At 40.9% G+C, this 27,804-nt stretch overlaps 1 protein-coding gene across 1 annotated transcript in view; it reads right to left on the reverse strand.

The window, feature by feature from the left end:
- Positions 1 to 26,997, reverse strand: part of med14 (mediator complex subunit 14) — a gene marked incomplete in the record, with an annotated part of 96,176 nt that extends 69,179 nt beyond the window's left edge. The window contains 11 exon segments of the mRNA XM_037686690.1: positions 11,695 to 11,773; positions 12,029 to 12,154; positions 12,453 to 12,564; positions 12,646 to 12,796; positions 13,549 to 13,681; positions 16,382 to 16,489; positions 16,649 to 16,777; positions 26,218 to 26,347; positions 26,449 to 26,622; positions 26,761 to 26,866; positions 26,976 to 26,997. Coding sequence (XP_037542618.1) covers positions 11,695 to 11,773; positions 12,029 to 12,154; positions 12,453 to 12,564; positions 12,646 to 12,796; positions 13,549 to 13,681; positions 16,382 to 16,489; positions 16,649 to 16,777; positions 26,218 to 26,347; positions 26,449 to 26,622; positions 26,761 to 26,866; positions 26,976 to 26,983 — 1,256 coding nt within the window.
- Between the last annotated feature and the right edge of the window lie 807 nt (positions 26,998 to 27,804).

Here is a 27,804-nt window from a genome sequence, read left to right on the forward strand (position 1 = left end):
TGACGCGCCAAGTGTACCGGAGGTTTGAGCTGGTGTTGGAGGAAGCGTGCCATCCTGGTCAGAACAGACACCCCCTTTACCCATCTTTTCTCTTCATTCCTTCCTTTAAACTCTTCTATTTTGCCAGTAATCTAGATGCCTTCAGAAATGTCTTGTTGTCTTATTAGTAAAGCGTGCCGTTTTATTAATCAGAACCAGATCAGCTAATCACGTGTACATGTTTTGATGTTAAATTTTGATTCTGTTAAATAAATGACCACATTTATTCTGATGGGTCAAAGGAAATTAACGTCTCATGTCACTGATTTAAACAATCATCACAGTTATCTCGTCACATGGCAGAAATTTAAGTCGAAAACGAGAGAACCCGTTATATTTAAATAATTAGTAGTGGAGGGTCAGAAAGCTGATCTTGACACCACTACAAAAGCCATCCAAGCAATACGCTAACGTCCTGTCGCTGAGAATTTGACTAGTGAGTGTTTTGTAGTTTTTGATACGAGTGATTTCCTGAACTGGAACTGAACAGGGAATGCAAGTAAAGCTTAATGTTTTTGGTGCAATACATTTAAGTGGGTAGGAGTTAGACTGTGTAAAAGCAGAGGTCGTTTTTTTTGCCCGAGGTGGCGCAGAGTGACATCCTGGAGCGCAAAGGGAGAAATTTTATCCATCACCAGGAGCAATCTATGGTAGATTAATTCTGGCCACCGCACTGGCCACTAAAATCATTTGAGGAAAATAAACTTTAAGCAATATGAAAACTAAAAAGCAGTTTCCTCTGTTTCCACACGTACAAACACGTGGCCATCTTGGATTTTGAAGTGGCAACCCCGTTTTCAAAAGGAACCTGCCATAAGCCTAGATGCAGCCACTAAAAAAGGAACATGGCCCGTTTTTATTTTTTAAGTGATCCAGTTCACAATGTGATATACATATACATACAAATACTCTTTTTTTTTTTCAGCGCCGCGGAAGCAGGCAGCCCGTCTCAGCAGCTTGGCAACAATGGAACTGATTTTTTCTTGAAAACTTTGTTTTTATTTTCTTTTTTTATGGTTTCTGTTTTTGGAGAATGTGTGAGCGACCAAGCTCCTATTGTTTACTCTCTGGACCAGCTGCTTTCCATCCGCAGCTCCACTGTGCCTCCTCCTGCAGAGTGACCTGATGTCCCCCGCGAGCTGAGAAGGAAGAGACACGGGAGACGTGCAGGCATAGGGTGTCGCAGCCAGGGCAGAAGGTACAGACCTGTCCTCCTGTCCATCATTATTGGAAACGTGAGATCTCTTCACAACAAAGTGGATGAGCTGGCGGCTCTAACACGACATCAAAGGAGCTACTGGGAGATCAGCCTCATCTGCCTGATGAAGACGTGGCTGACTGAGTTAACCCCGGACTCACATATTAACATGGACAGCTTTCATTTACTTCGTGCAGACAGAACCAGAGAGAGTGGTAAGAAGAGAGGAGGGGGTGTGGCTGTGTTTGTGAATGATAGATGGTGTAACGCTGGAAATTTAACCATCAAACAGACGCTCTGCAGTAAGGATATTGAACTTCTAGCAGTTGGTATGAGACCACACTAACTTTCGCAGGAGTTTTCACACGTTATTGTGATAACGGTATATGTCCCGCCCTCTCTTAATGCTGCTGCAGCCTGTGATGTTCTTCACACCACCACCAGCAGACTCCAAACACAGCACCCACTGGCCCTCTTTCTGATCTCTGGGGACTTTAATCATGTTTCCCTGTCCTCCACTCTCCCTACCTTCACCCAGTATGTCACCTGTCGCACCAGAAACACCAACACACTAGATCTACTTTTTGCCAATACCAAGGAAGCATACCTCCCCTGGGGGGCTCAGATCACAATCTGGTTCATCTGCAGCCTGTGTATAAACCCCTGGTGCACAGAGAACCAGCTGTGATGAGCACAGTGAAGCAATGGACTGAGGAGACTGAAGAAGCTCTGAGGGACTGTTTCAGCTCCACTGTATGGGAAGAGCTCTGTGCTCCTCATGGTGAGGACATCGACTGCATCACTGACTACATCAATTTCTGTGTGGACAACACTGTGCCCATCAAGACAGTACGGCGTTTCTCCAAACACAAACCATGGATTAACCCTGAAATAAAGGCTCTCCTGAAGGAGAAGAAAAGATGTTTTAGATCCAGTAACAAGGAGGAACTGAGAGCTGTGCAGAAAGAATTGAGAAGGAAGATTAGGGATGGAAAAAAACATCTAGAGGAAAAAGATGGAGGATCAGCTGATGCAGAGCAACATCAGTGGGGTGTGGAGGAGCCTTAAAAACATATCAGGCCACAAATCAAGCCCCCAGGCTGTAGGAGACAAAGGGTGGGTGAATGACTTGAACCAGTTCTTTAACATATTTGATCCGTCACCCACCCCAACCCCTACTCCAGCCCTGTCCCCCCTGCTGTCAGCCCCATCACCTTTAGGTTGTTTTCACACCTGATAGTCCTGTAGACTCGGTTCGGTTGGGGACCAATATTCATGAAATTTTGTTTACATTTGAGCTGGTGCGTTTGCATTCACACTGCACTGTACAGTAGAGCCAACCTGTTGAACAAACCTATTCCCCCGCTCGCCTGAGGGGGCGCTGCACCTAGAACTACTGAAATAAACAACACAAAAACCTCTGAAGACACGTCTTCTTCTGGAAATAAAACAAAAACAAAGTGGCATCAAGTTTTAGCAGTTTTAGGAGTTATATTTTGTCATTTTTCAACTATGGACTCAGCAAGAGCAGAAGATGAGGCAGAAGACCATGGAGAATGTTGTTTTTCATACAAGACAGCTGACAGCTCCATATAAGGTAAGAGAAATGCGTGTTTGTTTGCCCTGCGCTGTACTCCTCTTCTTGGTTGTGGGGCCCGGTCTGTTTACATTCACACTGCACTCGAACTACGCTGGAGTTCTCTTGTACCGGACCGAGACCTAGGTTTTAGCCCGGGCCAGAGTTCACCTTTTTGTTTCGTGACAGAGTTTGATGGCGCGTTGACACCTTGAGGAACTGGACTTTCTAGGAAAACGAGCTAGAGTTTGATTAAAGCGGACTAAACTGGTGTGAATGCACCCTTAATGACTTCCAACTTCTCTTCTCAGGAATTCACACCTCTCAGCTCTCAGCCATTAGCCTCCCCCTTCATTCCAGGAAACTTCATCTCACAGCACCCTTCCTCCACCTCCATCTTGTCCCTCTCAACTCTTCAGGTGAGGAATGAGCTGTGAAAGATCAAGGTGCGTAAAGCTGCAGTCCAGATGGAATCAGCTCCAGGCTCCTGAGGTGCTGCTCAGATCAAATGTGTGGCATCATGGGATTTATGTTCAATCTGAGCCTGAAGCTGAGGAAAGTACCACAACTGTGGAAGACCTCCTGTGTGGTACCGGTACCAAAAACCAAACATCCCAAGGACCTCGATAACTACAGGCCGGTGGCTCTGACCTCACATTTGATGAAGACACTCGAGAGGCTGGTCCTCAACCATTTGCGCCACCTGGTGAGGTCTTCGTTGGATCGATTGCAGTTTGCCTACCAGCCTGGAATTGGAGTGGATGATGCCATCATCTACCTCAGGCACCAAGCTCTGACCCACCTGGAGAAACCTGGAAGCACCGTGAGGATCATGTTCTTTGATTTCTCCAGTGCTTTCAACACCATCCAGCCAGGACTTCTGCGGGACAAGCTGGAGTTATCAGGAGTGGATCACCACATGTCCCAGTGGATACTGGATTACCTCACTGGACACCCACAGTATTTGAGGACACAGGGCTGTGTCTCTGACATGCTGGTCTACAGTACGGGGGTCCCACAGGGAACTGTGCTGGCACCATTCCTTTTCACCCTCTACACTGCAGACTTCACCATCAACTACCCACACTGCCATCTGCAAAAGTTCTCTGATGACTCTGCCATAGTCGGCCTCATCACAGGTGAGGATGACTCAAAGTACAGACAGCGGACTCAAGACTTTGTGGACTGGTGCCAGCAGAACCACCTCCTGATCAATGCTGCTAAAACTAAGGAGCTGGTGGTGGATTTCCACAGGCACAGACCCACCTCACTGACCCCAGTGAACATCCAAGGAGTGGACATTGAGATTGTGGACTCTTATAAGTACCTGGGTGTTCACCTGAACAATAAACTGGACTGGTCTCACAACACTGATGCACTTTACAAGAAGGGTCAGAGCCGACTCTACCTGCTGAGAAGACTGAGGTCTTTTCTTTGACTCGGTAGTGGCATCAGCCATCTTCTATGGTGTTGTGTGCTGGAGCAGCAGCTTATCAGCTAGGAAGAAGAAGCTAGATAAGCTCATCAAGAAGGCCAGCTCTGTGCTTGAATGCCCCCTCGACCCAGTGCAGGTGATGGGAGACAGAAGGACTCTAGCTAAAATAACATCATTGCTGGACAACGTCTCCCACCCCATGCATGAAGCTGTTGCTGAACTGGACAGCTCTTTCAGTGACAGATTACTGCATCCTAAATGCACAAAGGAGCGTTACAGCAGGTCTTTCCTCCCAGCAGCTGTTGGACTCTACAACCATCACTGCTCCCATCAAACTCAATAAGGATTAAATACATGCTGACCCCTGCTAAAACACACACACTGCCTATAATACTGGATTGTAAATAATCTGTCCTTATCAATGTTCAAACACATATTGAACATTATTATTGATATTGTTTATCTTGTTTCTTTATATATTGTATTGTTTATTAACATTTAAGAACTTTTGTGTGAAATCTTTTTATCTTTTGCTGCTGTTGCTGCTGTTACACTTGAATTTCCCATCCGTGGGACAATAAAGGCATGTTTCCATTCCATTTCCATATGACGTGACCATTTTGGATTTTGACGTGGCAGTCCAGTTTTCAAAAGGAAACCGTCTTACACCTAGATGCAGCTACACACCAAAAAGGAAGTATGCGCTCACAACATGCAAGGATAGATGACATTTCTAATTCCCATTTTTCACTCCTCAACAGGGTACAAAAACTGCTTTAACTCATGACATATCAGCTGATGTAATCCCCAAATTATTTTGAGTGGTGACAAATTACACGAGATAGTTGTTCAAAACTTTGGCATGTGAAGTGTCGGGGGATATGAAATCCTTTAAGAAATACTACATTCTTCGATTTAGGAAAGACTGAAGCCCTCTAAATGTAACCCATCAATTACAGAAGCAGTAATAAAGGTTGAATGATTTTTAAAAAAAAGTTATTTTATATCTACACCCATCATCCAACAAAGTTACCGTATTTTTTGGCATCTAAGTAGTGTTTTTTTTAAATATAATTTACATGCCCTGCGACTTATACACCGAAGCGGCGCATTTATGGATTTTTTCCCAGATCTATAAACCAATTTTTGGCTGAGGATAGGACTGTTTTCATTCATTCTGACTGAAAATATTAAACACTACCATTTTCAGCCGCTAGGTGGCACTCGAGTAGTATGGCATGCCGTTGTGTCATGTAACAGGGAAAAGTGGCTATTAATGACACAATCAACTTGACATAGCCTGCCAATTTCGTCCAGCTACGGGATCATGCCTGGAACAACCATCAAATCAGTTTCATTTCACTGCGCCGCCCCAGCAAAATGAAACTGATTTGACCATTGAAGTAAATTTATTTAGTAAAATTTCAACTGAGACACAACTTTACTATAATGTCGAGCAAACAAATAAACTGTTTTAGGTGCTTATCTTGTTAAATTTCTAAGAAATGCACAGTGACTCTTCCCTCTGCGCGTTCATGTTTCTGCGGATTGGCTTTTGAAATTCAGCTGATTTGACCGTCAAAGTGCATTTATTAAGGAAAAGTTAAACAGACACACATTTACTATAATTTCGAGCAAACAAATAATTGTTTTTAAGGGTTAATCTTGTTAAATTCTTTTTAAAGTCCTCCCGTGCACTTGAGGATGACATTTTTTTGGGAGTACCGCGCGGGTCACGTGATTCCGGACGGATTCCGGCGGGACCGGAGTCAACCTCATTATAACTCACGTGACTGGGATGTGACCAGACTGAAAGCTAACGGGAGCAGACAGGAGCGAGAACTGACCAATAACCAAAAATGAAAATTAAACAAACAACAACAAAAAAACGGCGCAGCTATTTTGTAGTTTTCTTTCAGTAAGCCTTCACTTTAACACAAGTCAAAAGAACTACATTTCCCAGAAGTCAAAACACTGTAGCTTTTCACTGAGAGGGTGGGAGGAACAGCCAAGTCTCCAAGGAAACCGAATGGCTGAAATAGTTTGCAACGCAAGGTAAGAAGTAACTGTCTGTCTATTAAACTCACAGAACGGGCAGGAAAGTGTCAAATAATCCTGAACTTCACAAGAGTTGTGTTGGTGCTGTGCTGCTTTAAACTTTAGTCCCAGCTGCTGCGGGGAGTCGGACTTTGTTTACCATCAGTAAATAAACAGACTCAAACAGTGCATTTTTCTCCACCTTGTCCCTTTTAATTAAAAAATTATGCTCTGCTTTGTTACGTGGGTTTTTAGGTCAAAATCTTCATTATCTGTCGCTGTTTGTAATGTAAAAAACACCCCGAACTCTACTTGGTTAAAGTGCACGCATTCTCCGGTAAAATATTCCTATTTTTATATTGTGATGTCCTGCTGGATACTGAAATCGAGGAAAAACGTGAATAACCATCACGTTATAGTGTAAATAGTTACTGTCGGCTGTAACCATGCCAGTACAACAACAAACTCGTTAGTGAAGGCATTCTCCGATAAAAATATCTCAGTTTTTATATGAAAGTCTGGTTGCATATATATATTATAATTATAACTGTTTTAGTTTTAGATTTAAAATATGATGTGTATGTTGTTGTGTTAAATTTTAGGCCAAAATTTGATTTTTCTCAGTTCATTTTTTCACACCAGGGGCGATTCTAGAAGCCCTTTTTAGGGGCCTTAGCCCCCCCAGTGTTGACTATGGCTTTAACTACACAGTGTGTATTAGCATTAGAATTACTGTAGGGGGGACATATTGGTGCGAGGTCTGTGGGTCCTCCCCCATAACTTTTTGAATAAAGTAGCTGCTATTTCCTGCATTCTGGTGTATTTTAACAGGTTTTAAAATATCTATGTTTACTTGCATTAGGAATGTGCGATATGGCATAAAATTCATATCACGATATGTATTGTGAAGGGTGACGATAACGATATATATCGTGATATGTTTTTGGTATAAAACTTGCTAAAAAAAAGCATAGGGTGTCCTTTTGCCATCATATATTTTGAATTAAGAAAATTCCACTACTAGGTCCAGAGAGTTTTTAAATAATAAACAAATCAAGTATTAGGCTTCTTGCTTGTAGTGCAAAACAGTGCAAAATATATCAAATGTAGTTTTAGCCATATGTTTTAAACAAAAAAAAATGTTGTTAAGTCTTAACAGTTTGAAGTCTTACTCAAGACATGAACAGCAACAGAGCAGCATTTTACACTGAAACACTTCACCCTCCAACCCTCTAGTGGGCGTCTCCTTCTGCTTTAATGGAGAGCTGACACAAAATGAGTCTGTGGCTTTGACCAGAGGGTCTCGCAGTAAAATCACACAACAAAGCATTCTTTTCACAGATCAGAGAGCAGGTTTCTCTAAAGCTGACCAACGCTTACTTTAACTTTCGACGGAAAAAAAAAAAAACTTTTGACGGAACACAGCGTTTTGCGCATGCGTCAGAATACGGCAACACTATGGCAAGTCGGCTGTAGTTAGCTTGTAGCTTCGCTACTTAGCTCTCGAAGAAATACTTTAACGTCACTTGCGCACAGTTTTCAACAAAAAAAAGTAAGGATTAAATCTGACAGCTCTGATTTTACACTTTAACACCACTTACGCACAATTTTCAACTAAAACAAAAGTAACAATTAAACTGACAACTCTGATTTTACTTCAGACACAGCATTACTGCGGTTAGCCGGTAGAAGACAGATCTATATCGTAGGCTAAATTTCTATCATTTCTACCGTGTACCGTTTATATCGCACATTCCTAACTTACATAAGTGAATACTTGATTCAACAACTGTTTTAGAAAGCACAGTGTTTCCCCTAGTTAACTTGCCATGGCGGGGTGCTCATCTCATCCATGATTTTCGTTGATGGGGGGACGGACACTTGTCTGAGCGCAGCTTGTACTAACAGTTTTTGAGTGGGGGCAGGGGGCGTTTAGCATGAGGGAAGAGGCAACATGAGTGCTTCCTTTAGCTTTTTAGCTAGATAACCTGTATTTCTCGCTGCTAGCTTAGGCCCTATTTACACAGACACGATGGGGGGAAACATAGGTTTTTTCGTATGTTAATTAGAGGAAAAGATTTGCGTTGACACGGTCGGATTTTGGGTTTACATGCATCCGGAGGATTCACCCCCTGCCCTCCCGAATCCACTGTAGTTACCATGCCAGGTCATTAGATGGCGCTGTGAATTTTGTACCTTCACTTAATGCGCATGCGTGCTGCCTCGGCACGTTGTTTTCCTCTGGGCTAATCAGCTAACAACAACGTAACAACAAGTTAAAGGTGGATTTTGGATGAGGGTCGACAGATTTGACGCCAAGCGGGACGGCTTCATCTAACAGCTCCACACCGGTCGCTGAGTGGACCAGAACTGTCGACGATGTCGGACTTTACTCCGTGATAATCAGTAGCTGTTTCACAGCAGGTAAATCAAATGTTCTTAATAATGTTAGCTTGTATTTACTTCGGTTACAAAACAAACAACTGAGTTTTTATTTTTCCTGAAAGAAGAAGGAGCTGTCCTTCCACCATGCGGGCCGGTTCTGAACGAGGCTCGGCCCTGATGAACTGCAGGAGGACGTCAAAGAGCGAGGTTGATGAACTATTTGTTTAAAATTCCCCTCAGTTCTTTTATTCAATCCATTCAAGTTCAGTTAACTTGTTTTTAATAGTGTGTTCAGTTTAATTATCAGTGTTTGTGTGACATACAGTTTGTGGTGTTGAATAAATAAATAAAAATTAAACCTGATGTCTTCATTTTCAACTTTAGTGTTCACGCTATATGTTTAGCATCATTTTAAATTTGAATTACATAATGTCCAGACAGCTTCATTTAGCTCAGAGCTTCATTATATCTCGCATACTAACATAAATACTGTTAATTATCATTAAACTGTTATTATTTAGCACATTTAGTATGTTATAGTGCAGCGCGACGTGTGCGCATGCCTCGTTCTATAAACAGTGATATTAGAACTGGATCAGATTGTCTCTCTTCCAACACAGATGTCAGTCACAGCACCTGGAATCGGACATAGATTAACTACGAGATTAAAAATATATTCCATCAATCATAGTTCAGAAAGCAGTGTGTCTGCCGCCATGTAGAAATATAGCGTCTGTCCGCACGTGAGTGTTCACATGTGGTTTAACACAAAGCCTCAGCGGGAGATGTTTACATTATCAGCGGGGGGTCAGCGAAAAACCTCCTCTCTGAAAGGTGGATTCAGAAACCTCCGGATTCAAATAGGGGGGCCACTGGTGTTGTGTAAATGATCAGCAGAACCACAGAGAGAAAGCTGCGGATGCACTCAAAATATGTGCCGTGTAAACGGCCCCTTAGTGCTTTGTCAGTGCTGGGTGGGCAGGTGGGGGGCAAGTTTGGTTTGGTAGGCGGGGTGCTCAATTCGATTTGACAGGTGGGGCACCCCACTTGTATAATGGTAGGGGAAACACTGAAGCATGGCACAACAAGAAGTAGCACTAAGCTTTTTGTTTGTCTTTAATTTAATTTAATTTTTCCACCTAACACAGGAAGCTGTTAGCTCTGGAAGCAAGCTGTAAAACAGCTTTGGACACAAAGACCCTTGTCACACACTTCAAAAGAGCAGGTAAGATACATAAAATCTTGTAATCTCTGCCTGGTGAGGCTGCTTAAATAATTATAAAATATGATAAGTGAAATAAAGAAAAACTGAGCTACTGTAATTTATAATTGCAAATGTCACATTTTCGTGACTTAATATCAATTGTAAATCTCTTGTATTTGATTAAAAAAAAATTTCCAAAAGAAAGGCCAACAAATTGTAATTTGTAGTCACAGTAACCCTATTTTGACTTGTGCACTTCACTTTTAGGTTACACAAGGCTCTGGACTGGTCAAGCTGTGGAGAGACAAGGTGGAACACCAGACCTGCAATGATCCAGTCTGTAAATGATGCTCTGAAGTCTGGTAAGCTGCACGACATCCTGGTTCACCCAAACGAACTCGTTACCTCAACCACATAGACTGAACTTCTTGAGGACGTCGTCCAATGTATAATAATGCCTTTAAACATTTTTATTTGTTCTCTTGCTTGATACATTATTTTTCTTTTTTTGTTTGTTTGTTTAAACAATTTAAAACATGACAGTAATGTCACTGTCAAATCATGTTGCTGCTGATCTGTTTCAATGTTGATGTGTTTATGCGTGCTCATCTGCTCACACAGACTCATGTTCATGTTTGTGCTGATGTTCGACGTAATGTTTTTATGTTATGAGTGCTTAGTGTATATTTAGTTGTTTTTCTTAGTTCATATCTTAGATGTTATTACTGTTTTTCTTTTACATTTTATTGTTGGATGTAACTGGGACCCTGTGTACATAATTTCGATCCACCACATGTACCACATGAGGTGCGAATGACAATAAAGAAACTCTGACTGTTTAAAGGAAACAATTGCTCAATAAATTAGTAAAATGCAACTTGGGTTCTTTCATCTAATGTAGACACGGTGTGACTCATGTACTGTTTTTGATTTTTTTGTTTTTACTGTAAATGACCTTCAAAAGAGCTAGAAACAGGGACTCAGCAGCCGATCCTCCGTAGAAAAATTATATGAACTACAGGCTATGTGTTAGGACATTTAGTGAAGGTTTTTGTTTGGATTAAGGAAATAAATGTCTCTATTTCACCACAGATGAACTGTTCCTGTTGCCATATCTTTTGAAATAAAACTGCACAACACAAAGTAATTTAAACAGGAATGGGTAGAAGATTAAATCAAAGTCAATGTATTTCCTAAAAATTAAATGAAGATAAAAAAACAGGAGCAGGACAGGAGTGAGAGTGATTTTGAACAGGAGCAGGACAGGAGCAGAAGTCATGTTACCAGGAGTGGGATAGGACAGGATTTTTTTTTTTTTTTACTCTGGACCAGGATTGGTACAAGACAGGATTTTTGCCGTGGGACCAGGACAGGACAGGACAGGAGTGAAAATCCACTCCTGTGTCATCCTCTACCGTGCACGCTCTCGCGGCCACCATTTGGCAATCAAGCAATTTTTAGCACAACACTGGTCCACATTTCCAGGTTGTCAGCGGTGACGCGTAACAAACACGACGCATCAGCGGTGACGCATAATAGATGCGACGGATGTGGTGAAGCGACTCATTTATGGATTTTTCCACTTTATCAAGACATATTTGGACCGATGCGACTTATAGGGTGGTGCAACATGTACAGCTGAAAATACGGTGACAGTTGCCACTAACTGGAAATCAACTGTTGTAAGTTAGTAGCAACTCTTGGACGTCAAATCTACGACTTTTTAACTTTCCAATGCTGTTACTATATCGACTGAAACTCGCCTGATCTTAGCTATGATGTCAGCTGCAGCTATTTTTACTTGTATTTTTTTAACCTACTTGAGTTGCTGGAGCCAAGATAGTATGCGCTTCATATCGTCATTGATGGTTTTTTCAATGTCATCCAGCATGGACTGATCTACAGGAAGAACAAACAATTTTTTGTTTAGAGATGAGAATGTGACAATAAGAATACAATTTATTGTTCATGTTTTAAAATAACAACAAAACAGCATCTCCAGGACAGATATAAATATAAAACGAGTGAGTATAAATTGGTTTCTTTAACTGAGCTCCCAAAACATGTATTTTAACACGCATTGAGCACAGGAACCAACTTAACATAAATAAAACAAGCAGAAAAAGTTACAATTGAATAAATGCTCCACTTTACCCAATCCATACAGCATGGGCTGAAACATGCCAGAGTGAAGGTCTACAAAAATGTGCAGGCACTCCGACCGACCGCAGGGTTTAAGTATTGGAATAACCAGAGTGGGCAGAGCGGTTTCAATGAATGCTGGGAACAAAACAAATCAAACATTGATGTCATACTCCACAGAAGCATACAGATATTAAATGACAGAAGTAGAACGTGGAATTTGTACAATTAACACTTAAAGGCTACATAAGATTTTAATAATGCAGTTAATCAACATCAAATCCCACAAAAACAGTTCAGTTTGTTATCTTCCACAAGTAAAATTATGTAAAAGGACTGCAGCTGATTGAGCAGATCTGGGGTTTAAAAGATTTGCAAAATGAAAAGCTAAGAATACGTTAGATTTTTCAGTAATAAAAAAAGATGAAATGCAGACAATTGTCACTGGGATTGCTGGTTTTTAAAATGGCCTTGAGTTCCTGTAGCTTCTGATGGGCGCGGGCGTGAACACTGTCAATCAAAAGTTTTTCCACAGAGAGGTGGTCAATCTAAACAACAAATAAGAATAAAAAGTTTAGTTATTTTACTGCCCAGTTTTTTACATTTATATTAAAGTGTGTAAGCTTTACCTTCATGGCTCGCTCCATTAATTTTGAGTCACAGGCAGGCAGAGGAGGCTCATGGGAGATTTGTAAAGGCTTTGAGCCATCCGATTCATCAATCTTGATGGTGACTTTATGAACGGACGCTGTGCCTGTTTTCTTACCCAAAACTTGTTGACTGGAGGGTAAAATATATATTTACATATAAATATTATTATTATTATTATAAAGTTTTATTCATTTTTTAAAACAATTCTGCATACAATAAGAAATACAATCACAAATAAAATGAAAGGCAGCAGAAGAAAGAAAAAAATCTTATATCTGCCCCTTTTTTTTTTACCAAAAAATTAATTCAAACAATAATAATCTTCAAAATAAAAACAAAATAAACAACTCCTTCTCGAGCAACAATTCATACAAATACACATTAAGCTATTTCATATTTTTTAACAAATCAACTTTGATCATTCTCTTAAACATACCCATTGATCTGGCATTTTTAACATCACTCTCCATATTATTCCATACTCTAATTCCTTGGATGGAAGTAGACTGTCCCTTCAAACTAGTTCTAAATTTCGGTTTCACAAATATCACCATCCCCTTAAGATTATAACAACTCTCTTTTAACAAAGTTTAATTGGTTATTTAAAGGTAATGTATTATTATGAGCCCTATACATAATTGATAAAATACTATAATCTGCCTAATCATGGAACTTCAATAACTTCAGTTCATAAAATAATGTACTTGATGGGTGACTGAAATGCTTTCGAGTAATAATTCTTACAACTCTCTTCTGTAAAACAAAAATAGGATTTGTAATTGTTTTGAACAGTTTCCCCCAAACATCAATACAATATATAATATAACTGTTTTCAGTGAGGTTCTTAATTTGAGAAAAAAGTGCTTGTGACCAAGTCTTACTTCCAGACTGAAAGTGTGAGGTATTTAGCAGGCACGTATTTCTCCTCCTGCACCAGGTCTCCCCATCGCTCCCTGATCAGCATTAGTGTCTGGGAGTGAAGCACCTCGAGCTGCAGTGACAGACAGAAGGAATCTGAAGACGGTCCAGTTAAAGAAAAGACATGGTGGGAAAAATACAGTTTAAGGTGAACAGAGTATTTCACTTCATTAGCATTCCAAATGTGCACATCCTCAAGTCAGGTTTATTAGTTAAAGGACTGTTTGTGCCCAACACAGACAGCTCTTTGACATAGCAGAGGATGGAAGGAAGCACACATTAATTAGCATTGTGATTAGCACAGTCGTGTGCTCTGCTTGCATGCTTAACTTTCTGATGATAGCGTGAATGCTAATAGCTGATTCTTTCAGCATGAAAGCCCAAGACGTATAGCAAAATTTTGCAGCTCTAAGATGACTTCCTGATTAAACAAATGTGGTTAACCTTTTTTGATATTTAAAAAAAAAAAGAAACCAAAAGAGATTTTTTTTTTTGCCTGGGATTTTCATATTTATGCGTGTATCTATTCAAATATGTGCTGAAACACATGCGTCCATAAAAACTTTAAAACTCTTCACAGAATGTGGGCTAAAATTCAGAACAGTACGATAATTTTTGGACTGTGGTAACTATAATCTCATCCCGAGGCTGCAGGTTTGAGCCCAGGTTGCGTCAGGATGGGTATCTGGTAGGGCTGGGTGATATGGACCTAAATTAATATTTCAATATTTTTAAGATGAATGGCGATACAAAATATATATCTCAATATTTTTTCTTTCCATAAAGTAATAACAAAAATATATTTCTGAGTCAAAGCTTAGTCTTAATTGTCACACAGGCACATTTATTAACAAACAGCTGTAATTGTACGAAATAAATGTCTAAAAAATATATTTTTCCTCCATAACAAAACCATAAACACAGTGTGCACTTAAAATTTAAACAGAATATATAGAGCAAACATAATGAAAGGCTGACTTGCTCCTTAAAAAGTCTGATTCTAATGAAGTACCATATTTTCTGGCATATAAGTCGCAGTTTTTTTGCATAGATTTGTCAGACCTGTGACTTATACGCCGAAGCGACTTATATACGTTTTTTCCCCCGATATTCATAACACAATTTTTGACAGATGCTTTAAATGTCTAAGAATGGCAACAGCGAGTCCTCCCCTGCGTGCTCGCTTCACTCAGCTGGTGCAGGTGGAAGAATGTTGGGAGAGCTAGTGGCTACAGCCGTGATGTATGGATGAATGGCGCTGCACACCCTTAGTGAAATTAAGCTATTTTACCCATTAAATAAATACATAATAAATGTGACTTATACGCCGAAGCAACTTATTGTTGTTTTTGTTGTTGTTTTTTTCTCTGCTTTTTTTGACTGATGCGTCTTATACTCTGAAGCTACTTATACACCTGAAAATATGGTATATTAATTCAACCTTTATTAACAAAGCAGTTAGAAAGCCCACATTGTTGTGTAGATGGCTTGTTTACCAAGCTCAGTTCTGTTTGGTTATGGCTTGTTTCTTTGTGAATTTCATGGTTCCTATGCTCTTTGGGGAGCCGAGATGGGGTAGAGCCAGGGCAGCCAACTCAGGGCCCAAAAGTCTCAGGTTCGATTCCCAGTCAGTGCACATCTCGTGGCGTCTCCGAGCAGGAAACCTTATCCCCAATTGCTCCCTGGGTGCTTTCAATAGCTGCCCACTGCTCCACCTGAGTGTATCCCAGGAGTAATGGGTTAAATGCAGAGAGCCAATTTTGCCATTGCATGGGAACATACAATGACAACACATAACACATTATTGAATGCACCGTGGCTGTTCCAGCGCTACTGAACACACCGCTCTGTGTCAAGTGCTATGCGTTGGGAGATTTTTCTCTCCCGACACAGGCAGAGCCTTGATGTTTGAGCTTCTGTTTGTGCTTTACTTGTTACTGCTGTGTGTAAATACCAGACACAACAAATATATCACCCTAAATTGGATATTTGTGTCCATATTTATTAACGAGAAGACAACTTCAACTGCTCTAAACCAGGTACTGTGATTTCCTGGAAAACACCAACCAACAGCTACCCAGTCATTTTGACTCCTATCAGGAATTTACAACCATGTCACCAGAGTGTCTCCAATGTGAACAAAGACCTATTGTGACGATTATTATCTGCATATGCATCTAGCTTGTTCACAGTGGGAGCTGCAGCAGCAGGCAGTTTGACACAGCAGGAGGCAGGGGGAGCAGGTGAGGGGCTGGGCTTGTATTCAGTGAAGGGAGGAGGAGGGGTCACATGATGAAACAGACTGTGAGGAAAACTAGTAGATTTTCAAGAATACTTATTACATAGAGCATGAGACTGTATTGTTTTATATCTATAAAGTCTCATTTTATATTGCATATGAAATTATCTAGATATTTAAAAAAATATTGAGATATCGCCCAGCCATAGTATCTGGTGTAAAACAATAGAGAAATCTGTTGTACAAGTTTGCTCTCAGTGCTGAACCCTGCCAAAGCGAAAAGCTGAACGTAAAACAACTTCCCTTTTTTGTTTTTATCAAAGGCTGATTTGTTTTTAAGGAATAATTAAGGGGTAAGGAAAGACGCATTAACGCAGCTGTGCTTCTCATTAGAATTCTGTGCTTGCTCAATTCATTAGTCAATACTCTATATGCTTTAAACGTGCACGCCTGTTCAACTGTGGTGGGTCAGAGCAGACCGGGATGACAACCAAATCACTGCAGGCAAAACATAAGACGCATGTGCAGGTAAATTTACAGAAACTGAAAAAGGATACGCAAGCAGTTGTACATGTCCTGAAGGGGCTTTTCATCTGCACAGAGACGTGCCTGGACCAACTCATGGATGAAGTTCACCTGTAAACTGTGAACTAAGGCTCGGCCATCTGTTAATATAAGAAGAGAGGAGTAGCTGGACATTCAGAACGGAATGACAGAAATAGAAAACAACAGAGCAAAAGGAAACAAAAATGTTTTCTTATATTGTAAATATTACTTCTGATATGATTCAAAGCTAATAAAGATCCCCGAGTGTTGACCTTTACCTCCAGTTTCTTTATCCTCAACAAGAATCTCCAACTTCAACAGCCTCCAAGGAATGTCAGGGTCATCCCCCATCACGGTTAATGTGGCCTCAAACTCTCCCTCCACACAAAACTTAACGCGGCCATTAGCTACAGAACAACAAACAAACAAACAAAAGCTTTTTGATTATACAGGTGAAAACAAACAATAGATGAATGTAGCCTTTAGTGAAGTAATCACTGGCCATCTTGCATTTCAAATTTTAAACAAAAATCTTGCACAATCTGTAAGCGCTTAAAGTATGTGTTCAGGACAACCCTCACGTATTACCACATCAAATGTGTAGCTTAATATCTGTAAAATGTAGATTGCTTTCGGAGTTTCATTTTTTTCTTCATTAAACCAGACAGACATGCATACACACAAATACACACACAGGCAGTTACAGGATCACTCATGATGGTGTGATATAATAAATGGCAAATGGACTGTACTTATGTAGAGCCTTTCTGTCTAATCAAGATACTCAAAAGTGCTTAACACCAGGGGTCGTCAACCACCGGGCCGCGGACCGGTACTGGTCCGTGGGTCAGTTGGTACCAGGACGCACAGGAAAAAAAAAAGAAGTTTTATTTTGAAAGATCACCAAATTCTCTCCAGTTCAACTCAGTTTATTTATATAGTGCCAAGTCACAACAGAAGTCATCTCAGGGCACTGAACAGAAACATTCATATAAAAATAATAAGTTAACATTATTTATGAGGAGCAGACAATTAAATTTAACTATCACAGAACTCTCATCTTGAGAAGCATGAATTCGACAGTGGAAAGTAGGGATGCACGATATTATCGGCATGTATAGGCCGATATTACCGTTAAAGTTCAATATCGGACATAGGCAATTCCATTAAAATAACTCGCCGATATAAAAGGCACTGTTTTTGCCTGCAGCCTCAGCATGATGTTACAGCAGCAGCGTAACATGATGACGTCACATGGGTCTACCCGACCTCACGGCGGAGAGGAAAATTCAAAATGTCGGCGGTGTGGAAGTTTTATTCTTCATTGGTGAGGATGTCGGATTCTGAAGATGTATGGACTACATTGAGCCTCGCTACATTATCCCCAGTCTGAGATATTTTTCCGACGTAACGTTACCGGAGTTACAAGCCGTCATTTCCGATGTCATTGAGAAGCTAATAGCCGATAGCACGACTTGTTGGGTGAGTTTTACCACAGACATTTGGACGTCGTGTTAGCCCCGTTAGCATGATTAATCTTACGGCACAATGAATAGACAAAAACTTTGAAATTAAAAAGTCTGTCCTTCATGCACAGGAGTGCAGAGGATCCCACACTGCAGCTAGAAACCTGGAACAAGCCTCCACAAGTGAGACAGCATCGCAGGTGACTAATTCTAATAAATAACATTTAACACTTTTCATTTAATATAAATTAAAGTGCTATGCATATCATATGGCTGTTACTGAATATATGTCACCAGCTCTTACAGCTGTTGCACAAAGCAAATACGCCTAAATAAGAGGGCTATGTTCTGACAAAGGAGCATATATAAAATATTGATATCAGCATCAGTTATCAGCCGAATAAGTTTTAACATATCGGCATAGGGCTGGACGATATGGACAAAACTTTTATCACGATATATCTCTTAATTTCGGTCGATAACGATATAATTCGATATTGATATAAATAATATAAAAGCCTCAGAAAAACTACAAACTATACAAATAAATTAATGTTCACCTTTTATTTGTATTTAGCCTTCAAAAAAATTGAAATCACTGACAAATAAACATAAAATTCTCAACTTTGTCAGTATTAATGGTTTTAACTTTAAACAACTTCAAAATTGACAGCATTGAAATTCGTTGTTAATGAAATAAAATTTTTGGGTGTCGTTATTGATGAGAAGCTGACATGGAAATCTCATGTAAAATACTTAAGAATAAAAATAACAATCAACTGCATTATAGTACAAAGTAAGAGATTTTGAATGACAAAGCTTTGTATATATTGTATAATGTAATGATTGTTCCATATTTAATCTATTGTAATGAAGTTTGGGGAAAAGCATGCAAAACAATTACAAATCCTATTTTTATTTTTACAAAAAAGAGCTATAAGAATTATTAGTAGTATGAAGTGCCATGGTCACCCAACAAATATATTATTTCATCAATTGAAATTATTAAAATGTTATGATTTGATTGAATATAGTATTTTACAAGTCATGTATAAAGCTCATAAAAATATTAGCCCCAAATATTCAATTAAAATTTGTAAAAATAACCGGGAATGGAAATGTTTGTAAAACCTCTATTTAGAACTAGTCTGAAGGAGCTGTGTTGTAATTCAGGGAATAGGATTATGGAATTGACTTGATATCACCATAAATTTTTTTTAAAACAATTTATATGTTTGAAAAGATGATAATTAAAAGTTGCTGGGAAGGTATAGTACCAGGTGAAGAATGCCTGAAGTTTTTTTGTTTTAGTTTGGAGATTGTTCAAGTCAAGGTTGTTGTTTGTTTGTAGTTATTTTGCATATTTTAAATTAGAAGCAGATAAGAATTTTATTCTTCTTTCTGCAACCTTTTCATTCAATGTTTTTTTTTCTTTCTGATGAATTTATTTTAAATGAATGAATAAATTTTAAAAACAAATAAAAAAAACATGCTGCGCTGGGGGTGTTTCAGGGACAAATTGGCTCAAACTTTTATTGTGCTTCATCTTGTGACTCAGCATATTCTGTCAAGTGGAAGAAGTTAGTTCTATTTCGTATAGGCTTCGCCCTTTAAGGCTGTCGCTGATGGGTTAATCCCGTTATGCGAAGCATCACACTGAAAAAATTTAGTCCACGCCCACCTGCTGTGTGGGCCCCACCCGATCCATATAAGTTACGTTAAGAGCGGGTAATCGGCTCCCATTTTTCTTCAGCAAGCTAACAACACTGACCTTCAACAAGATGTCCAGCTCCAACACCATCTGCTTGTGTCCATCCTGCAAGACTGGTTACTTGGGCTGCGTGCCAGGGACCTCTTGACCGTAGCGGACCCATCCTCTGCCAAGGTAAAGCGTCGTCACGAGCTTCACGCGAAGTGTACCGCGGGCGAACTGCGCTTGAAAGGAGCGTGTTGTTCTGGTCTACAGACATACATCTTCCTCCACATCTCCCTTTAAACTCCTCCATATTTCCCATCTTTAAAACTCTTCTATCTTGCCAGTAATTAATCTAGAAGCCTTCAGAAATGTCTGTTGTTTTTATTAAGTAAAACGTGCCAAGTTTTATTAATCAGAACCAGATCAGTCTAATCAAGTGTACAATGTTTTGATGTTAAATTTTGATTCTGTTAATAAATGACCACATTTATTTTGATGGGTCAAAGAAAATTAACGTCTCATGTCACTGATTAAACCATCCACGCACAGTACCTCTGTCACATGGCTGTAATTAGCTCAAAAAAGAGAGAACTCGTTATTTTAAATATGACTGTAGTGAAGATCTGAAGCTAACCTAGCCCATAGAACACTACAAAAGGTTACACGTTACAGTTTGCAACCCGACCCCCTCCGTTCGGAGGAGTTTTAGAGACGGTCCTGTCATCACCAGACCAAATCTCATCCCTAAATGCATAAGTCCAAGAGCTTCTGATAAAAGGAGTAATCTCCAGGGTTCCCAACGGAGAGGAAAAAGGGTTTTACTCACGTTACTTCCTGGTTCCCAAACGGACCAGAGGGATGAGACCGATTTTGGATCTGTCAGCTTTCAAAAAGGCGATCATGGACAGACCGTTTCACATGTTGACAACCAGACAGCTGTTGGACAACATCCAGAGAAACTACTGGTTTGTTTCCATCGATCTGAAAGACGCCTACTTCCACATACCGATCATCCCAAAACACAGAAAATTTCTGCGCTTCTCCTTTCAAGGGATGAAGTATCAGTAGAACAGGCTACCGTTCGGGTATTCCCTCGCGCCTCATACGTTCTCAAAGTGTGTGGAGACGGCCCTGCAACCGTTAAACAGAGCAGGGATAAGAGTTTTGTTTTACCTGGACGACCTGCTGCTGCTGTCACGCTCCAGACAGGAAGCAGTGATGCAGGCTCAGGTGTTGACATCACACCTGTTAAATCTGGGCTTCAACATAAATTGGAAGAAAAGCTCGATTTTCCTGGCCCAGACAATTGTTTATCTGGGAGTGGAGTTAAATTCAACCACCATGAGGGCTCGTTTATCACAAACGAGAATCGACACTCTAAAAGACCAGCTCCGTCTCTTAAGACCTGGCAGAGTGGTAACAGCCGTATCCGTCATGAAGCTGTTAGGAACGATGTCATCAGCTCACACAGTGGTCCCACTGGGTTTATTACACATGAGACGCCTCCAGAGGTGGTTTGCTCGTCTGCGTGTGGACCCAGTAAAACAAAAGAGACGGATGATCACTGTTCCTCCCTCCGTGAGGACAGACCTCCGACACTGGGGAAACACCCTGGTTCTGTCAGAGGGAGTCCCCGTCAGCAGACCCACGTCACACGTGCCAGTCTTCACAGACGAGTCGCTGTCAGGCTGGGGGGGGACATGCCTATCTCAAGCAGTAGGGGCACTGTGGCCGCATCACACATCTGCCCACATAAATGTTTTGGAGTGTCGCACGGTGCTGAACGTGATTCAACACTTTGCTCTCGTGCTACAGAATCAACACGTTTTGATTCACACAGACAACAAGGTTACTGCTGCGTACATAAACCGGCAGGGGTGTGTGCGCTCAGCCCAGATGTTACACATTGCGCAAAAGATACTGTGTTGGGCTCACCGTTTGCCCACAGCCCATGGCCCAAAACGCTTCTGTACGCGTTTCCTCCACCTCCTCTGATTTTACGGTTCCTGAACAGAGTTCAGGAGGAGGGATTGACAGCTCTCCTGGTAGCCCCCGAGCGCTTGAACGCACCATGGTTCCCAGTCCTACAACGCCTACTGTCGGGGCACCCGTGGAAACTGCCGTGGAGGGAGGATGCTCTCCTCCAGGCAGGAGGAGCGATCAGGAGTTACCCAGAAATAGGCCAGCACCAGTGGGTCTGGCCGCTGAGCGGTTCCGCTTAGAGAGGATGGGTCTCCCACAGGATGTAGTGCGCACAATCCAGGATTCACGTGCTGCATCTACCACAGTGCTGTACACATCAAAGTGGACAGCTTTTCAGCGCTGGTGTACAGAGAAAGGTGTAGAGGCCACCTCATGTCCATTAGGCGGCGTGCTGTCTTTTCTACAACAGCTGATGGACAGGAAGTTGGCATTCAGCACGATTAAAAGGTACGCTGCAGCCATCTCTTCCCGCCACGAAGGGTTCGGAGACAGAACAGGTTTTAATCATCTGCTGATGAAGCGTTTTCTAAAAGGTGTACAGAGATGCAGGCCTGTTTCACGCCCACTTGCTCCATAATGGGATTTAACGATGGTCCTGCGAGCCCTGATCAAAGCTCCATTTGAGCCCTTGGATCAGGTTCCACTTAAATTCTTGACTCTTAAAACAGCCCTGCTGCTGGCTTTAACATCCGCTAAGAGAGTGAGTGATTTTTCTGCCCTCTCTGTCGCTCCGTCATGTCTCAGAATTCAGGCTGACGGTAGCTCAGCTGATTTAAGACCAAACCCAGCCTTTATGCCTAAAAATATCACGAGCTCCTTTAAATCAAGAGCGATATCGTTGGAGGGGTTTTTCCCTCCCCCCCACAGATCAGAAGAAGAAGCATCTTTCCATCTTCTCTGTCCGGTGCGGGCGTTGACGTGTTACAAAGGGCGCACGGCTGTAATGCGCCAAACTCAACATTTGTTTGTGCATTATAGAGATGCATCTGCAGGTCGCCCGTTATCCACCCAGCGCTTGTCACACTGGCTGTGTGAGGCCATTTCTGAAGCCTACAGAGCATCAGATTTAGAGCCTCCTGTCAACCTCAGAGCACACTCGACCAGGGGTATCGCATCTTCGACTGCCTTGCATAATGGTATGTCAATGCAGGATATTTGCACTGCGGCCGCGTGGTCAACACCCTGCTCATTTATTCGCTTTTATCTGCGTGATGTGACAGTTTGTTCTGTCCTTAATGCTCTAACAGAATGAATATTATTGTTTTCATGGAACTGTTTAAGCTCACATCTGTCTGCATTCTTCACAGTGTGAGATGTTGTTATCAGTCACAAGTTGTGTCTGTTATTTTGGTTCTATTGTCACTAATCTGTTCATGACTATTGTTACCAATCAGTTCATTTGATTAATAATCAGTTCATTTGTTATTATTAATCTGTTTATACTGTTCAGCCATGAATCAGTTGGTTCATGCCCCCCCTCCCCCCTTTTCAACATCTTCCCTCCCCGTTGAAATTTTCCAGGGCGTTCATGTTTTTCAGAATGCATAGATACAAAACATGCGTCTGTGCATGGCACACATAACTACGCAATGCGTAATTATGCACATGGGGAGCTGAGCGACAAGACGTTTTTGTGGGCAAGCTTCTGTCTCATACAGTGTTCGAATGGACCCAGTGAGGCGAGGACTACATCCGCTTCGCCCTTAACCCATCAGCGACAGCCTTAAAGGGCGAAGCCTATACGAAATAGAACGTTGGTTACAAACTGTAACCCCAGATTCTATGAGTATAGGCGTAGCCCTTTAAGCGTCGTGCCTCACTGGCTCTTGAATGGCTGAAGAAAAAATAAAGCTATTTGGGAGCCGATTACCCGCTCTTAACATAACTTATACGGATCGGGTGGGGCCCACACAGCAGGTGGGCGTGGACTAAATTTTTTCAGTGTGATGCTTCACATAACGGGATAAACCCATCAGCGACAGCCTTAAAGGGCTACGCCTATACTCATAGAATCTGGGGTTACAGTACGTAACCAACGATATTCCGACTGCTAGTTAAAACGACTCCGTCACATTTTGCAGCACATTGACTGAAACCTGCAGTTTATCGGATCTTAGAAAGCCGAACCACTTCCAAACCAGCAAATTAGTCTTTTCTCTCTTATCGGTGATGTCATCTGCTTTCTCTTTGCTTGTGAAAGCTTGTTCAGTCACATTCTGACGATCATGGGCACTCATTTTGAAGCAAAAACTTAATGCGCGTTGGAGATTAGCCTAGCTTAGCCTGCTCCCACTAACGCCTTCTGGACTTGAGCACTACGTAACATTAAGTCACCACGCACTTACGTAGTTGTGTCGCACCTTTTTCTGTCCGGGTTGAAACTGAAGTGGCCGCTTCAACCCGAACAGAAAAAGAAATGCGTCCGTGAAACGCTGTAATCCTATCGAAATATCGAAAATGCGCTTAAAACTCATATCATCGTTATTGAATAAAAGTATATCGCGAAATATATCGATATCGAATTATTGTCCAGCTCTATATCGGCATATCGGATATTGGCCAAAAATCCAATATTGTACATCCCTAGTGGAAAGGAAAAGCTCCCTCACGAGGAAGAAACCTTAGAACAAGGCTCAGGACAAGCGGCTTTCTGCTTCGACGGGCCGAGTTTGGTAGGAACAGATACACCATGGCAGGTCAAGAATTGCATGTTAAGATAGAAATAGTATCAAAGGAAAACTATTCAATTTTAGCAAATCATTTAAGAAAATGAGATCAATTTTTCCTCTAGTAGTCTCAACGTAAGACAGCATAACAAGCCAGCCCTAACTATAGGATTTATCAAAAAGGAAAGTCTTAAGCCCAGTCTTAAAACTGGACAATGTGTCAGCCTCACAGACAGAAACTGGAAGTTGGTTCCACAAGAGAGGAGCCTGATAACAAAGATCTTCCTCCCATTCTGCTTTTGGAAACTCTAGGAACCGCAAGTAGGCCTGCAGTCTGAGAGTGAAGTGCTCTGTTAGGAAACTATGGAACAATAAGATCTGTAATATAAGATGGAGCTAGGATGTTGAGAGCTTTGTAGGTTAGAAGTAAGATTTTGAATTCAATTCTGGATTTGACAGGGAGCCAGTGGAGAAGCTAAAACTGGAGAGATATGGTCTCTCCTACTAAATCCCGTTAAGACTCTGGCAGCAGCATTTTGGATCAACTGAAGACATTTTAAAGAAGAATTTGGACACCCAGATAATAAACCATTGTAATAGTCCAGTGTAGACGTGACAAATGCATGAACCAGTTTTTCTGCATCATTTTTAGATGTTTCTAATTTTAGCTATATTACGCAGGTGGAAGAAAACAGTTCTAGTAACGTCTTTACCACATCTGTCAATGACTCAATCAATGCAGGTCAACATACACAAGTGGTAAGTTTCAGTTTCTATTCGGCGCATGTGCAGATTGGTACTACATTGCCCGCACGAGTGATGAACGGAGGAATTCAGCTGAGTGGTCTCTGGAGCAGACAAAAGGAGGCGAGTGCCTATATCTACGCATTTGAAGGATTACACTGCATATTTTTCAACCCACCTGACAAAGAGTGACTGTAAAACTATAAATAAAACTATAATTTTAAATAAAGCTTCCTAATATCACATCAAAGCTGCCACTTCGCATTTCCGCTTCTGCTCTTAAAAGAATTTCTGCCCCTAAAAGTTCAAAGTCATGGGCAATTTTATTAAAAAAACACAAAAATATAAGTTTTGCACTACGCATAAGTTCTTGCGCTTTTGTGAACAATCATGCGTGAATCACTGCGGAGCAGGGAGGAGGATGACGAGGCGCAGCTGACCCCCCCAGCTAGTAGACGAGAAATGGTCCTGCACTTAATACACTTCTAAATCACACATAAAGCGTTTAAAAGTAAATTATAAATATGAACTGACTTCAGTGGCGATTTTAGCCTCTTTTTGGGGGTGTTCAAGTACCCCAAAATTTTAACTCAGCATGCCAGAAAAATAAAGAAACCAGAATTAAGATTGTGTAAGGAAACTCAGTTCTCAAACCTTAGATTCACAAAATATTGAATAAATATGGAATAAATGTCTTAAAACGGGCTAGTAAAATCTTTTTTTTTTTTTGCAGTAGTCAGATTCTTGACCCACCTGTCAATCAATCAAGTAGGCACGTCAGCAGCTGACCAATCAGCAACCTCAGTTTGTTATGAAGTGAACGCCCCTTCCTTGCAGAGCTGCAGCGGTGTTACATTACGAACACTTTGCAGTAATTTCAATAATGAGTTTACATCTTTTGTTTCATGTTAATATACTGTAATAAACCTTTGTAACATACAAATGAAAATATTGTCTGACATTAAACCGGTCCATGAAGCAAAAAAGGTTGGGGACCACTGCTTTACAACACACTGTGCTCTCATTTATCCATTCATACAGCACTCTACTAGATCTCTACAAAGACTAATCAGTGCTTTATCACATTCATACACCGATGGGACACACATCTGAGGCAATGAGGGGTTCAGTGTCTTGTCCAGGGACACTTCAGCATGTGACTACTGGTGCAAACAAACCTCCAACTCTCCCATCAGAGTATGAATGCTCTAACCACTCAGCCACAGCCGCCCAATAAGTTACATGAAAAAAGACAATTGAAATGCAAGACGTTAACAAAAAAAATTGCTTACCAACGGTCAGATTTGCCAACTGGGGGGGTAAATCTGTGGTGACCAGACGGTGTCGTAGAATCAGATTGAGCTGATTTAAAGTGGTCTGCTTCTCAACTTTTGTGATGGGATCTGGAGGAATGATCTTATCCTACACAAAGACAAAAACAATTATTCTGATAAAGAAAAAAGAAAGATCCTGTTATGTTTTCAATGCAAGATACTTATTTGCTGGCTTACGAGAAGACTTACACGTATGCATGTAGGCAAGCGTGGGTATGAACCTGTGGTCAGCACGTCGATGGCAAAGGGGACAGCAAAGCTGGGCAGACGAGCATGTACCAGGGCATCTCTGGCTAGTATTGCCAATCTGTCGGCTGTATCCACAAACAAGATAGTCTGCTGATCTAAGAAGCTGGAGATCATCTGTTACCACAAAGGTGGGAAAAGTAGGGTCAAGAAAATTTTTTTTTGCTCTAAAGCCACAACATTACATACAATTTAATGTGACCCCAACAACACACAGTGGTGTCATTAAATTAAACTACAATTACAATTACATACCGCACACTTCTCTACTTTGCCCGCATTGCTTGCCCACTTTACCAGGGCCAGAAGGCGTACAAAAAGCTGCCTGGTTCGACTTGCAAATTGAACAATCTCGATTTTCCTGGGGGGAAAAAAGCAACCAACAGTAAAATGTTAATGATTTAAAATTGAAAGAATGGTCAAATAAGTCAGCTGTTAAAGAAAACGTAATGACTTTAACAGACACATACCTCTCCATATCTGTTTTTCTGGGAAGCCTGAAACAACAAAGGAAAATCAGCAAAGCATCAGCACGTTTTCAATCAAGTGTAGTGGACTAGGCGTCAAGTTCACTACACAAGTTATAAAGACCCCTGCTTTGAAAGCACTGGTCCTAATGTTATATTTAGTAGAACTGGATTAACCAGGAAATAAGGCTAATTGTGACATTTAATAGTTTACACAAATTTTATCTTGGTAACAACTCTGCATCTGCTAAGCTTCATATCAATATCCTTCTGATCAACTGTTAACATGATGTGAAAGTCATACCTAGGTTTGGTGTTAAAAATCCAAACTAAAGCTTCTAGTTATTCCAGTTTATTTCAGGTACTTTGGATAAACATTGGATAAGTTTAATAATAGGGGTGTAACGATACATCGATTTACACTGATATATCAATTTAATGATTCAATTATATCGTGGCAAAACTAAAACATCGATCATATCGTCATCTTTAAAATACGCTTATATTTTGAAATTCCCAAGGCACGTCTGTGTAACCATTTCTGTGCGCGGCTGCGCTCTGCGTTCGCCTCAGCAACTTGACCAGACGAGGCAGAAAACACAGATAATGAAATTCACTCTCCTGCTGGATTTAAATCAACACTGTGGAAATATTTTGGATTCTGACAGAAGGACGGCTCAACAGACAAAACTCATGGCGTATGAAACAGGTGTCAGTGTGAGTTAAAATACTCAGGAAACAACAAATTTGGCCGTTCACCTGAAGAAGAAACACGGCATTGATAGCCATGTTATGTAAGCTCAATATCTATTTTTGTTTCTTTATAACTGAA

The sequence above is a fragment of the Nematolebias whitei genome, chromosome 13, assembly GCF_014905685.2.
Source record: "Nematolebias whitei isolate Nwh7 chromosome 13, NemWhi1, whole genome shotgun sequence".
Taxonomy (NCBI): domain Eukaryota; kingdom Metazoa; phylum Chordata; class Actinopteri; order Cyprinodontiformes; family Rivulidae; genus Nematolebias; species Nematolebias whitei.